Source organism: Protopterus annectens, chromosome 9.part0 (assembly GCF_019279795.1).
Source record: "Protopterus annectens isolate FY-2018-M chromosome 9.part0, PAN1.0, whole genome shotgun sequence".
NCBI lineage: Eukaryota > Metazoa > Chordata > Ceratodontiformes > Protopteridae > Protopterus > Protopterus annectens.
The window spans coordinates 1123342482-1123358713 of record NC_056743.1 but is presented as its reverse complement, the minus strand read 5'-3'; the positions used below and the strand labels follow the sequence as shown (position 1 = coordinate 1123358713).

Genomic DNA, 16232 nt, shown 5'->3' with positions numbered 1-16232 from the left:
ACAAGACAATCAGGAACAGAAGGTGTGGGTAGGTTTTTTCTGTGTATGCGTTGAGGGACCAAATGGTTTCAGTACAAAAGGAAAAACAGGCTTGCAATGTTAGTCCTGAATAATTTATTTGCAAACTGCTATTAAAATTTAAAGAACTGATTTTTTCTTTCACCTCAGAATAGTATATTTTTATATGATTCAAACAAATAGACAAGACGGCAAGGCAGGCTGTACAGAAATTTAATGAGCAGGCAGTTCGAACACAATAACTTTAAGCTCTTTTCATTTGTTCCAAAAACAAACTTCTTCAGAAGTAATGGACATCCCAAATGGTGCCATTAAATACAGAAAAAGTGCAGGAAAACAACATCTAATTTAGTAATTAAACAATTAAGATAAAATAAAGCATTCCTTCAGGTCATGGTTTATGAACTATGAAACTGAAAGCTACTTAATAAAATTGATTATAAATTATAAAATTATAAATTAAGAATTGAAGTGCAAACAAAGACTACACCTCCAGCATAAAACTTACAAATTTTAATACAAAAGAAGTATTTTGTAGTAAAATTTTTAAGTTTTATGCTGGAGGTATAGTCCTTGTTTGCACTTCAATTCTTAATTTATAATCAATTTTATTAAGTAGCTTTCAGTTTCATAGTTCATAAACCATGACCTGAAGGAATGCTTTATTTTATCTTAATTGTTTAATTACTAAATTAGATGTTGTTTTCCCGCACTTTTTCTGTATTTAATGGTACCATTTGGGATGTCCATTACTTCTGAAGAAGTTTGTTTTTGGAACAAACGAAAAGCGCTTAAAGTTATTGTGTTCGAACTGCCTGCTCATTGAATTTCTGTACAGCCTGGCTTGCTGTCTTGTCTATTTGTTTGAATTTTCTAAGTTCTTTGTGCCTAGTTCATTTTATTAGATATTTTTTATATGAGATATACTACAAAACTTCATCTGTTATGCTTGATTTTTTGTGCCTAACAGTCTTGTTGAGGGTCATATAGAAATGGCTTAAAGTACACGATGAGAAGCCCCGTGCTTGCCTCTCATACCGTAACCTACAGAACTCGTGTGAGTGTGTAAGATAATGCAAAAACATTCTTTTACTGAAAGAAAAATAATGAAAGTAATACATATAAAATGTTGGGGAAGTCTGAAATATGTTTAATTATCCAGCCATTTTGACAAATATTTTTTTATGAGCAAATATATATGTAGTGGTATTTAAAATCATATTCACCATGGAAAAGGCACTGACAAATTACTGAATCTCTTTTTTACAGATGGCCTGTGAATGTTTGTCAGTGGACATTATGGAACGTTGGATTGTCAGTGAGTAGTAACATGTTTTTTAAAATAATTGAGGCTTTTTTTTTTATTACAAAAAATATTTATTTCCCCCTCCGATAATAATCATGTGAAATTCACCTTCATAAGCAGAGATAACCTACTGGGGGATCTCTAACCCTTCTATGCCCACTCCAGTTCAGTCAGATAAAGCTCCTTACTATTGTCTTGACTGTGATCCCATTAATTGAAATGTGGCATTCATGCATGTAAGTGGTTCTACCACTGGTGCCATGGTAGCACAATCCCTTCCCAGCCAACTATCTTATTCATTAATGTTTTGACTGGCTGAATTGAAGATGGTATCACAGATTTCCAGATTTTTGCAACAGTTTTATTTTTTTTAAACAGCAGTTATTGTCAAGAAGAAAAGCTTCTCCTGATTTCTAGTCATACAAAGTACCTAATATCTTTCCAGTAGCATGCACAGCTTTACTAGTTCAGTGGATTTTTCAAAAATATTGTTTAGTACAATGTGATCATCTGTAAATAACTACAAATTAGATCTATGTGAAAATACATTGCCCCAGGCTACTATTCCTTGAGCTGACATTGTCTACATGGATCAGAAACATGGAGAAACATGTGAAGCATATGTGCTGGAGTATAAATATAACAGGGAGCCTCCAGGTGAATTTCTTAAATCTCACAGATTTTAAACCTTACCTTGCTAAGTAAGATATTCATAGCCATGTTTCTAGGATATTAATTTACCTAGAATAAAAGTCTTAGAATTCCTACATTTATCAACAGTTTTCATGTTCACCACCCCTACGGCCTTATGTACTCTGCTAATCATATCTTTCACTGCTATGAATTCCTGCTTGCATCAGCTACAGATGTTGTAAATTGTATTGGTGTTTCACCAGAAGGTAAAATACCCTCAACTCCCTACTCACAGCAATAAGTCCATAGAATCTTAAATTTAAAGTTTTTTCTAAGAGAGAAACGCCCCTTGAATCATTGTCAGTTGAAGCACGCATCTGTCTGTCTAAACTGTTCCGAGACAATCATTTGGATCTTTTTTCTGTCTCCAAGAGATGCTCATTTCAAAACCAGTATACCTGGATCTAAAAACATATGTGTTCACTGTATTCAAACAACCATCGTATTCTGCTTTTTAAATAATTGCCTCAATACAGACAGGGCTAAGTCCACATATTTATGTGCTCTAACATGTTGCCTCCAGCATTTCAAGATTCCATTCCTATCATCATGATCCTATAGCGGAATGGAAGAAAATAGAGGTTATTTCCAAACCACTTTAACCTCCAAGGCTACATCTGGAACATCATTTGATATTAGTAGCCCTCAAATATCTCTGTACCACTCATCCTCCTATTTCTCTCCTGAGAATCACTTTTTTTTCCTCAAAGGATCTTGTGTTTTGCCTCATCACAATGGAGATCTCTGACTTTCTTAATTCCTTAAAAAAACTTAAGATAATGAAACAAGAAGACTGGAATGCATTCAATAAAAGGAGTACAGTGAGGTTTAATGCATAGATTGTTTGGTTCAGTTGGAAAGGAACCAGCTACTAAGATCTAACCACCTTTTTAATTTTACCTATCGGATCAGGATATGTTTTGTCAACTAATAAGGCAAAAGTGGATCAAACCATATTCTAAAATAATCCATATCATGGACAGTCCACTGAAGGCGGTATTTACTTACTGACCTCTGCAAAATCAATTTTGAGAGATCTGGTTTTATTTTATAGTCCTAAAATTTCTTTATTCCTGTAGAAGATTAAATAAATCTGATATAATCTAAGCATAAAGAGTGATCTTAGCATGGGCCCCCTGAAGTCAAACTACCCTAAGTCCTGAGTTTCATATTGTACTTTCTAGAGGATGTAAGTAAAATGCACAAGGAGAATGGGAATAATGAGCATCCCTGCCTGATGCCTCTGTATATAAAAAAACCTGCTTGAGATTAGGCCACTCGGCTTGATCAAAAGTTTTTTCTGCATATAGAAAGTCTAAATTGGCCATTATTCTTCAGATCTTCATGCATAACTACATTTTTAAGATGTTGTCAAGTATTTGCCAACCCCTCCCCCACTCCAAAAACCACCCTGACCGAGATGTATTAATTTAGGAGCATCTCCCAAGCTTGTTTCCAGGAGAGCCATAAACAATGTATAATCCTGATTCTGCATAATATAGGGATAAAGGCAGGCAGCAGATGCTGATCTTTGTATTTTTTATGTAATAGCAGTAGGCAAACTGGTAACAGTCATTGCTCTCTAGATGCTCTTGAATCCCCACAATGTTTTTTTTTTTAATTCTTGTCCTGTCTTCACTATCTCTTTGCTGGTCTTGTGTTAATTCTAACCTGGTTTCTATATTTATAGACTAGTTTTCAATGACTTATTTTAAACTGGTTCTTGTCAGAGTGGCTGATCAAAATGTCATCAACCTATTGGTTTCTAGCATTTGGTGCAAATATGCGGTTGTCTAGCTTTCCACTGATGTTCTGAATTTTAATATTTACTTTTTTTTTAATTTCATCTAAAATTCAATCCAGGGCAACTTTCAAGCCTTCTGTGCCATAATATTTAATATGTAGTAATCATGATTCATAGCTCGCTAGTATATCAAAACCACATGTATAGTCTGGACTCTTGATGTTTCTGCCAGTTTAGGCATAGCTGCAGAAATCCTTTTCATCATATTAACACAACTACTCATCTACATCTTCAGGTAGTAGAAAATAATCCTGCCGCTGGTTTAACTGTTTCATTAAATTGAATCAGAATTACATGAATTAATGGATTAAGGAGTTACCGTCAGGGTGCTATACTGAAAGTCAAATAATTGATTTTTTTAATTATATAAGTAGAATGGATCTTTGGGTACTATTGCTATTATGTAAACAGGAAAACATGGAAGCTACCCTTCTACAGCAAATATAACTACTATTATAGCACATAAGTCAGCTGAAAAATAAATAAAAACAGAAATAGATATATTCTTTATATTTTCAAGTTTTAACAGAATACTATACCGTTTTCATCAATACTGCTTATTCAGTACTGAAAACTAATGTGGGATTAATGTCACCTTGAAAAAGACTGGAATGCAGTTCAATCAGTTAAGTCAAACGGCTGCAAGAATATCTTGTAAATGTTGATTTAATTTATTTCTTTTTTATTTTATTTGAATTGAGGTAAGTGGATTGGTCTACAGGGGCCTGATCTTGGCCAAGATATGTTGCAAAGTAATACTTGTGGGAAGTCCAGTCATTGTAGAGTGAACAAGAAAATCATAACTGATAAAGTAAAAATAATGTTTTTTTCTACATAAAGCAAACGACTTTGCTATCATTTTGCCAAAATATAGTATTACATTTCCTTTTGATGGTTATGGGAAGGAATATTAGTGAATTCAATTTCTAACCATCATATTACTCTTCTTCTGCAACTGCATCTAGCTATATTTAACAGCTGTGGTATTAGCACACTGCTATAAGAATTCCATAACCAAAGAATATTGAGAATTTATCAGTAAGTCTGAGATGGACACAGAGTGAAGGGACTTATTGGAGACTTTTGATTTTGGTATACTTGTTAATGATAGGTAGCATTTAATGCTCAGGAGCTTAAATATCAAAGTACATGCTAGGAGAATGACACTTTAGGTGACAGGAAGCTATCCTTCCTTGTTGAAACTCAAGAGGTATAGTGAGAGGGGCTATTTAAGAGCTGAGGGTCATTTTTGGATTTATAATTTCTATTTGGAGCTGTTACACCATTTTTTGCATATTACATCCATATAATTTACATCCACTCCCTAGACCATCTCACACAAAATAATCCACTTCATCACAAACTCTTACTCTCATGATCTTCAGTGTCTTACAGTCAGAAAAGCAAAATGGTTACCAATCAAAACAAAGGGCTAACCTTTTACTAGGTTCACCACTGTTTAAAGTAATACATCTTGAAACTGTCTCTCACCTTTTAGTTAAACCCACTACAAAAACCCTTTTGTACAGTCTGAGAAGTCTGACCCAATCAAGACCCATACTGCTAGTTCCTAAAAACTATATTCCATTTCACTAACTGTAACTTCCCTATTCTATGGCCAAAATGTTGGAGCTACCTGCCCCACTACATAACAGACTGCTCTTCTTTCTCCAGATTCATATCACAGTTAAAAGCTTATCTCCATAAACAAGCCTACTGCTAGAACGTATAGGGAGGACAGATAACCTAACCTTGTTCAAACCTTTCAGCTTGCCTATTTCCTAGCTCCACATTTTGTGCCTATTGGGCTTCTTTCCCGCCTTCCTCATTTAACATTATATCTTACGTTCGTATATAGTATATATTGTGTGAAACTGATTTTTTTTTGCAAGTGTACATTGCTAGCTATTTAGCTTGTGATTATATTCACTTGGGCTGTGTCTGAAATTGATCCTTTGCAATCAGTGCACTACCCCAGTATACAAACATAAATAAATACTAGAAAATATTTTATTATATCAACAGAAGATAACTGCTTGGGGGATTTAAAGCCCATGTAATATATAGCAAGATAAACAAAATATAGCTATGCAGCCAAATCTGGCAAGTTGATTATTGTATTTTCTCTGGGTCCTAATCAGAATCCACATTTCAATTTTCCCTCTCCAAAAAGGAGCTACATCTCACATGTAAAACAACTTAATTGAATAGCAAAGTTATTCAGACAGGTCAGATGTAATCACCCTTAAATAAGGAAATTGGAGACAATTATCTCTTTTGAACAGGAGACATCTTGATGCTCTGGCAGTGTTTGCCCAAAACAGTCTGGATCTAGGACAGAAGGAAACAGTTGCTATTTGAATGGAACTGCAAGCTGCATTTATTGACGTAATTGTAATTTTTGTTGTTTAAAGTGAATTTAACAGCTATGAATAAACATGTTAAACTGTGAATGATATAAATAATGTTGCACTCATACCTTTATTTTGTTTTGCCATGTAAACGTCTATGTTTTTAAACATGTATAATCTGCTAATCCTTTGTGTCACACTTAGAGGCGAATGTTTCCAGTCCTCCTAAACAGCTCACTGCCGCGTGGATCATTATCATTAGTTTTAGCTGCTGGAAAGAATTATTTTCTGAGAAAGTTTTAAAACAGAAAAAAAAAATCTGGATTGACATTAGGAGTTAGAAATTCAACTAAGGAAGCGTAGACTTTGGCTTGCCTGTAATGTTATGCAATGCATCTTTTGGGACAGATTTCTCCAAAACTAGGAACAGTAATATGTCTGTGGCTTTTGTGGTTGCTTTAATCATTTCATGCCTTTACAGATTGTCATTGTCTATGTACACTTGCTTAATTCTGCTAGATGAGAACCAACATTTAAAGCATTTGGCAGAACTTTTTTTTTACTTTAAGAAGAGCATCTGCTGTATATTGAATTGCAGTTTAATGCTTCGGCAGCAATGCTTTCAGTGAGCGTTCATTGATATGGTCTATGTGGTAAAAATAGCTAACATAAATTTAGTGTAAAATTTAACGCAGTGAATGTATATATTTCTGTAAAGTAATGATGTAAATTCAATGTGAAATTTAAAGCAGTGTATGTATATATTTCTGTAAAGTAGTGATGTAAATTCAATGTTAAATTTAAAGCAGTGTATGTACATATTTCTGTAAAGTAATGACATAAATTTAATGTGAAATTTAAAGCAGTGTATGTATATATTTCTGCAAAGTAATGACATAAATTCAATGTGAAATTTAAAGCAGTGTATCTATATATTTCTGTAAAGTAATGATGTAAATTCGATCTGAAATTTAAACCAGTATAGGTATACATGTCTGAAAAGTAATGTGTGTAACTTTCTCCAGCATTCCCTGGTAATTTGTGGTCAACTGATAATTACTAGCTGGATATTGAAGAGAACAGGGCTTTTGACAGCTAAAATTTTCTTTTATTTTATAGCATCCTTACCCGTGAAAGATATATGTCACATTGTCTTGTCTTTGGGATTTTCTACTGAGACTGACTGCCTTTGGTGAAGGAGGTACAGTCCCTAAAAGCTAGTTATCTGAAACTCACAGAATAGCTGGACTCTGTGTTATGATCATGCGCCAATTTAAATAGCTCCTTTCCTACTCTTCTTCATCTGACACCCTCTCCCTTGTATTCATGCACTAGTTCAAATAGCTACTTTCCTTCATCCCGCATCTAACATCATCTCTCTGCAGAGACAATGAAAACCAGCAACTTACGTAAAATTTTAAAGCAGCGAAATGGTTACCAAATTACAGCAGTAAATGCTTGTAGTACTAGGCATAAATATCATTATCCTTAAACCTAGCTTCAGTCTCATAACCCTAAGGTATTAGGCTTATCCTTAGACTTGGTTTTACTCAAAAGTCTATGGTATTAAGCAAGTCTGAAACCCCTCCGTAATCAGAGGCCTGTGACCAAGACTGGAATTAAGGTTTGGAAGTTATCAGTCTCCAAATATATTACTTACGAGCATATCAGATCAAATAATGCAACAGACAATGAATCCCTAATTGGTTGCAGAGGTATAGCTAGCTATTTTGGCACCTGCTGCCATCTTCTGGCTAAGCTGAGGAGTAAATAAGGGTGGTGGTCTTTCACTCAGTTCTAAAAAAGAAAAAGCGTATGTTCATCATATCAATCACTACTTCAGTTGCCCTAGCTATATAGGTTATATCAAGCCAAGGATATAGCAGATGAACAGCTTGTAAAGTTTCTGAGCACCTTCCACAAGCTAATGCCATTAGCCGGCTCAGGTTAAGATGCCCAAAATAACAGGTTTGAGCACCAAGCCCTTCAGAGCTTTCTGGACACTGAAGGAAGACATCCTCTGCTTGATTTAAAGGACTGATGGTCAGATATCAGCTTGTGCTGTTTCATTGCTGGGCAGGTGAGTTTCCCTTGGGGAAATATCTTCTGCATTTAAATATTTATTGTTTATTTGCACTTTCCTTTTTAGGAAAGTTATTTTCTTCTAAGAGTTTGTGTTTTAATGGACTATCTTGAGTACTAAATTACACTTTTACATGGACCATACTTTTCCTGTCAATTTAAAAGTTGTTAAAACAGTTAAAAATTAGTTTTCTCTAGCAAAATTGTGTTGATTTTACTTTTTCGGGGTGGCAAAATGTATTAAAATGCTTTACACTTTGTATTGCGAAAGCGACTTTTTACAACTTTAAATTTTTACCTGCTTGTGCTGCTTGTTTTCCCTGGGAAAGAGGCGCCATTTTTAGCCTGACCATTGAATAAACTACTGGTCCCATCATCAGTCCTACTTCCAGCCTCAAAAGGAAGAAGCTAACCAAACAGCATTTACTGCCACAGCAGACTAGTAATTTGTCCCGTCCGCAGGTGGCTGAACCTGGTTTCGCAGACTGCTCATCTTTGATCTTGGATCCCTGTGGTGTAGCACGTACAGCCACTATCAACCTGGCAATTAGCCATGTCCTCTGCAGCTGTTGAGGTTCCCTCAGTGGGCAAGGGAGAGACACTCTTGTCGGTCATGGGAGAAGGGGGGGCAGGGAAGTCTTCCCTGTCTAGTCATAATGTTGTGTCTATCCCTGGGGAAGCTGCTGCTGTCACTAACAACCATGTTGGCCCCACCTTTCCTTTCAAAAATAGACTGAAAGCTAAACATGTATCTGGTCCTGCTCAAATGTCCCTGGACAGGAGTAGTTTATTAGGTCTGGCTCAGGGTCTAATTCATGTTATTGATCTTCTTATAATATGGCTTCTGGTAAAAGAAAAGAGGATACATGAATCAGGACAGGAAGATGAAGGGACAGATGCAGGGTTTTCTCCTCATATTTCTGATTCAGATTCATGGGACAGCATGGTATCTACTTCTCCCTTTGAGAGATTCTACTTTTCTGAGACTGCTTCCAGAATGTGCCACGTTTTAGTGGGAGAACTCGAGGTTTCTCAGTCCCTCAAAAAATACTATGAGCTTTTACAAATGGACTTTCCAGAACCTTCCCCTATTCCTCCTGTTATATCAACACTATAGGATCAGTGTGCCACTGCTTGCTATTTTCCGGATAGCCAGCTTTCTGGCACTAAAAAGTCAGATTGTGTAACTTTCCTCACTCTTTTATGTTTTTATTGCTTAACCCCAAACCTGACCCAGCAGCTATAGCTTTAGCTAATCCTATTGCTGCTAAACATTTACCAATCATACACTTTCTAACAAGGACGGGAAAATTGTTAACTACGAGGAAAGTGTATAGTTCTACAACTTTGATTTTCAGAATTTTGAATTGTCCGGCTTATCTGTTAAAGTTTATTCTGACTAATTCTGAAAGTATGAGGAATGGTTCTTTTTGTGAGAAAATCTGCTTTAGACAGTTTAGTTTCTTTCATTACACAGGTCACAACTCATTATTCAAAGTGTGTGTATGACTGTTAATACTTCTTCCAGGGCTATGGCCACTGATACTGTTTTGAGGAGCTTTGTCTGACTGCATTCTCAGACCATCCCAGAAGATGTGTAAAATGAGATTTGAATTTCTCCTTTGGCTACAGATTTAGTTTTTTGTCAATCTGCTATAGAAATTATCAAAAATATGATGACAGGCATAAGCTGATATGAGGAATCTCTCAATATTTTCAGCCCTCTTTTCTACATTTTGCAAAGAATTTTTCCTTATTTAGATCACTTTCTTATCTCTGCAGAGTCCTTTTCAAAGTTTCAGCAGTCTATGTCTTGGGTGACAGATCACTTACATAAGCTTAAACCTTAAGCATTATCTTCTCATCATATAGTACTAAGTAATACACCATAAAACAGCACAATGCAAGCTATTTGCAACCCTCAAGCTGTTCAAACAATAAGCCTTGGAGAGTTCGACTCCTCCATCTATAATGTATTACTTCTGGGGATATACTAGCTATCTGTGCTGACAAATATACTACCAGACTGTACAGCACCACTTCACTTGAAATTTGCTTGCATGTTGTTTATCTATTTATTTATTTACTCAACATTTGTTTACTGGGGAAAGTCCAACTGGGACAGAGCCCATTTTCAGTGGAGGCCTGGGGAGAACCTCTCCAGATGCATGTCTTTGAAATGTGGGAGAAAACCAGATCACCCAGAGGAAACCCATGCAAATGTAGGGAGGACATGCAGACTCTGCACAGAAGGCACCCCAGCCAAGAATCGAACCGAAGAACCTCTTGATGTGAAGCAACCCTGTGCCACCTGTCCCTGGTTGGTCTTTCACTAACCTGACTTGAACTTTTACTGCTGGATGAAACCACTCTGTTCACCCTCACTATGCTTAGGCTCACTCCACTTCCCTAACCTACAACTAATTCCCAACCATATTCACTACAACTAAAACTACCATTATATACTTCCAAACTCCTCCCCACTCTATCTCCATTTAATCATTATCCTTACTTCTTAGGAGTAAGATGCCAGAGGAAAATAACTCATACAAATATTGTAGAACCAAAAAAAAAAACTATCCCTAAAAGTTTCTGTTGTAGTCTTGGCACAGATTAGAACATCTTTTTCATTTGCTAATATAAAACTTTCTAGTAGCAGGTTTCCATGCTTCGTTTCATACCTGATTCACATACTCAGAAAACAGGTGCTTAAAATGTGTTAAAGCTCTATTATTCAGGCAGTTAGTTGAAGTCATTTCATGTTGGGGTACATTAAACACCCCCTGTCTAGAGGGAGTAGTCTCAGACTTTGAGATATCATGTGGTAATTGTCCTTTCCATTTCAAAAAGAAGGGAGAACCACTGCTGCTTGGGCCAAAAGTGAGTCACTTCTGAATCTTCAGAATGACTTTGAACCTATAAGATTTAAGAGGGGGTTGGGAGGCTGGCCTAATGGTTAAGGTGTTTGCCTTACAAACACAAGGTACAGGGTTTGAATCTCACAGGGGATAACTGGCTAGGCTTAAAATGTCTCGCAAGGGCAATTAGCCTAGTACTAAACTATGAATCTATGAACATCAGTGGAATGTGTGGAAAAGCATACAGGCACTTTGCAGTTCATGGAATCCTGGACCAGAATTTTACCATTTGATTGTTGTAATCTATTGGAGTTGCTCCCCAGAGCTGAATCAATTCCTTGAAGATCCCCTGATTCATTTTCCATTTGTGAGGGTCTGTGTTGGTCCTGCTCAACTTGTCATTAACAAAATTTTGCTCTGACAGAATGTAAGATACCTGCAGAGTGAGATTGTGCAGAAAAACATAAGCACATGCTTCCACAGCTACTACTCTGTACAGAGAATAAGATCTGATTCCCATCTACGTATTTATGCACTGCATTACTTTGCTGTTGTCTGTAACCAATTGTAATTGTTCTGGGGGCCATAGATGACTGAGACAGATGAGGGCATTTATTACTGACAACAGCACTTTTATGTTTATATGTTTTGGTCTGTATTTTTTGTTCCAGTAACCTTACAGTTTTGATCCCATAGACAATGCTTCAAACCAAAGTCTGAGGCATCTGTAGTTACAGACTGTGCTGGAGCTGGAAGGGGAAATGTGAGACCTGGAGTCAGAAAAATATACTCTTTGCTAGAGGAGATCCATTTTCACAAGTCCCAAAACAGTAATCTGGAATGTCAAAGGATGTTTTTGTTGGAACCATACTGATTTTAGGTGCCAGTGAATTTTTCTCATGTGAACCATGGCTAAGGGAATTGTGAGAATCAGTGATGCTATGAATCCTAGTATTCTGAGAAATTATCCTGCTGAGGCCCTGATTTGAGTGAAAATGCAGGTAAAATTCTACATATCAATCTACATTTTCTGTGAAAGAATAGCTGCTTGAACTGAGGAAAAAAATAATGTGAGGGGTCAAGCAAGACCTTTGGATGTTCTCTTGAAACCTCAGTCTGTGAAGCAGATCTTTTTTCCAAATAAGAGATTCCTGACACTTTGTTAAAGACTTGCAAAGATAATCAAGTAATCTAAATAAGACAAATGATGAATAGCCTGCAATCTGCAGTAGAGTATCACAGGAGCTTGACACTTTGTGAATACCCTTGGAGTAGTGGATAACCCAAAGGGTAATGCAGAGAATTGAAAATGTGATCCAGACACAGAAAACCATAAATGTTTTAAATCTGGTGCTATAAAAATGTGATAAGTACCCTTTAAATGTAGGGTCGCTAAAAAACCTACAGGGGGAAAGAGCAGTATCAGGCAAGAAGGGATAGCATTATGAACTTTGGAACTTTCACAAGCTGGTTTAAAGAAAATAAATGCAAAACTGACCTCCATGAATCTTCTTTCCTTGGTATCAGAAACATTATTGAATAAAAACATTTTCCTTTTTGAGAAAGGACAGCTTCTATCACCCTGTGAGTTAGTAGATGATGAATGACTGGAGGGAATAAAGTTTCATCTGGTAGATGAGAAGAAATCCAGTGAAAAGGAGGGAGAGATTCCCACTGCCATCTGTATCCCTGATGAATAATTTTCAGAACCCTTTTGCCTGTGACAATCTTTTGCCAAATATGGAGACACAGAGTTTGAGGAAGAATTAAAGGCTTGCCAGGGTGAGAGGGAGGAAAATTCTGTATATAGTAATTCAGAATTGTTAGACTGTCTCTTTTTCTTGGGGGATCCTCCTTTCTTTTTGGTGACCCCCTTGCCATTGTTTATAAAAGTTTGCTAACCAGCAGCTTGCTGTGTCTGCTTATTTTGCTTTTTATGGTATGGTGCAGAATGATAGAAAAATCTGAGAAATTCCCTAAATCAGCTTCCCTCTCTTATCACAATTTTTAAGGATCTCTGCAGCAGATGATCCAAACACAATCTCTCTATCTAAGGGAGAGTAAAACTCTGTTTTGACATCCTCTGGAAAGTTTTGTATATGCAACCAAGCATGCTTTCTCATAACAGATCAAGTAGCAGTGACATCAGCTGATTTATGAGCACACTTGAAAGAGTGATTAGTCACTTGATTCACAGAAGCAATAAGATCACACAAAGACAATTTTTCCTCAGGCAAGGGGAAAACCGCTACATTGTGCCACATATTCTTAAAAGAAACAAGCATAACATTGCCATATGAGCTTGATAATTGGGAATTAAGTGTAACAGAGGAATACACTTTTTTTCCAAATAATTCAAATGCTTTCCATTCTTGCCAGAGGAGGGATTTAGCATTTGCTAGATGTTTAGCAATAGCAGGATTTACCAAGGGAATCACTGCTGGGTCAGATCTGGTTTTAGAAAATAAAACTTAGAAGATTAAGGAACTTTATGCAGTCTATCTGCTTTCTTAAGAGCAGCAGATTGGCTATCAGGAAGTTACAGGCTGTAATAAAACATTTTCCAAAGCTGAAAGAACAGGAGGAACTGGAATGGGTTCTGGATATTCCAGTTGTAATAAATTATAATACTTCTTTAAAGACAGCAGAAGATCAATTTTATCTCACTGAAACAACTAATTCATTCTGGATAAAGTCTTCTCAGAAGCAGAATCAGAAACCTGAGAATAGAAAATGGAAATCATCTCCTCATATTCATCATCAATGTCCAGAAAATCCTCAAAAAGTGAAGAATTCCTTTTTCTCTTACCAGTAACACCAGAACTGGTAGGATTAAGAGCATGAACTTAACCCTGAGCTATGTCCGATAAATCACACCTGTCTAAAGTCTTCTTCTTCTTTTGGCTGCTCCCTTTAGGGGTCGCCACAGCAGATCAACTGTTTCCATTTCTTCCTGTCCTCTGCATCTTGCTCTGTCACACCAACCACCTGCATGTCCTCCCTCACCACGTCAATAAACCTTATCTTAGGCCTTCCTCTTTTCCTGTTACCTGGCAGCTTCATCCTTAGCATCTTTTTCCCAATATACTCTGCATCCCTCCTCCAGCAGATGTGCAAACCATAGTAATCTTGCCTCTCTGGCTTTGTCTCCAAACCTTCCTACCTGGGCTGACCCTCTAATATACTTATTCCTAATCCTGTCCATCCTCGTCACACCCAGTGCAAATCTTAACATCTTCAACTCTGCCACGTCAAGCTCTGACTCCTGCCTTTTTGTCAGTGCCACTGTCTCCAACCCATATAACATAGCTGGTCTCACTATCCTCTTGTAGACCTTCCCTTTCACTCTTACTGGTACTCGTCTGTCATAAATCACTCCTGACACTCTTCTCCACCCACTCCATCCTGCCTGTACTCTCTTCTTCACCTCTCTTCCACACTCACTATTACTCTGAACTGTTGATCCCAAGTACTTAAACTCATCCACCTTCGCCACCTCTACTCCCTGCATCCTCACCATTCCTCTATCCTCCCTCTCATTCACACACATATTCTGCCTTAGCCCTGCTGACCTTCATTTCTCTTCTCTCTAGGGCATATCTCCACCTCTCATGGGTCTCCTCCACCTGTTCCCTATTCTCATTACAGATCACAATGTCATCTGCAAACATCATAGTCCACAGGGACTCCTGTCTGATCTCGTCTCTCAACCTGTCCATCACCACTGCAAATAAGAAAGGGCTGAGAGCTGATCCTTGATGCAATCCCACCTCCACCTTAAACGCATCTGTCACTCCCACTGCAGACCTCACTGCTGTAACACTACCCTCATACATATCCTGTACCACTCTTAAATACTTCTCTGACACTCCCGACTTCCTCATACAATACCACAACTCCTCTCCAGGCACCCTGTCATATGCTTTCTCTAAATCCACAAAGACACAATGCAGCTCCTTCTGACCTTGTCTATACTTCTCCATCAACACTCTCAGAGCAAACATCATATCTGTAGTGCTCTTTCTTGGCATGAAACCATACTGCTGATCACTAATCATCACGTCCCTTCTTAACCTAGCTTCCACTACTCTTTCCCATAACTTCATGCTGTGACTGATCAGTTTAATCTTTCTGTAGTTACTACAGCTCTGCACATCACCCTTATTCTTAAAAATCAGTACCAAAACACTTTTTCTCCATTCCTCAGGCATTCTCTCACTTTCCAAGATTTCATTAAACAATCTAGTTAAAAACTCCACAGGCATTTCACCTAAACACCTCCATGCTTCCACAGGTATGTCATCTGGACCAACAGCCTTCCGTTCTTCATCCTCTTCATAGCTATCCTTACTTCCTCCTTGCTAATCCACTGCATGTCATGATTCACTATCCGCACATCATCCAACCTTCTCTCCCTATTATTATCTTCATTCATCAACCCCCTCAAAGTACTCTTTCCATCTGCTCAACACTCTCCTCGCTTGTGAGTATGTTTCCCTCATTATCCTTTATCACCATTACCTGCTGCGCATCTTTACTAGCTCGGTCCCTCTGACTAGCCAATCGTACAGGTCCTTTTCTCCCTCCTTAGTGTCCAACCTTTTATACAACTCTTCATATGCCTTATCCTTAGCCTTCGCCACCTCTCTCTTTGCCGTGCACCTCATCTCCTTATACTCTTGTGTACTTTCTTCATCTCTTTGACAATCCCACTTCTTCTTCACCAACCTCTTTCTCGGTATAGTCTCCTGTACTTCTTCATTCCACCACCAGGTTTCCTTGTCCTCCTTCCTCTTTCCAGATGTCACACCAAGCACCTTTCTAGCCATCTCTCTTACTAGCTCTGCTGTAGTTACCCAGCTATTCGGTAACTCTTCACTGCCACCCAGTGCCTGTCTTAACTCTTCCCTGAACATCACCTCACAGTTACCTTTTTTCAATTTCCACCATTTGATCCTTGGTGCTGCCCTCATACTCATCCTCCTCTTCTTGATCACCAATGTCATTCTACAAACCACCATCCTATGCTGCCTAACTAAACTTTCCCCTGCCACCACTTTGCAGTCCCCAATCTCCTTCAGATTGGCCCTTCTACATAAGATATAATCCACCTGTGTGCA

At 37.6% G+C, this 16232-nt stretch overlaps 1 protein-coding gene across 2 annotated transcripts in view; it reads left to right on the top strand.

The window, feature by feature from the left end:
* Positions 1-16232, top strand: part of NCKAP1L (NCK associated protein 1 like) — a 1498172-nt gene that overhangs the window by 393557 nt on the left and 1088383 nt on the right. For both annotated transcript variants that reach the window (XM_044083976.1, XM_044083975.1), the window contains one exon: positions 1288-1336. In XM_044083976.1, the coding sequence (XP_043939911.1) occupies positions 1288-1336 (49 nt within the window). The remainder of the gene's footprint in view (positions 1-1287; positions 1337-16232) is intronic.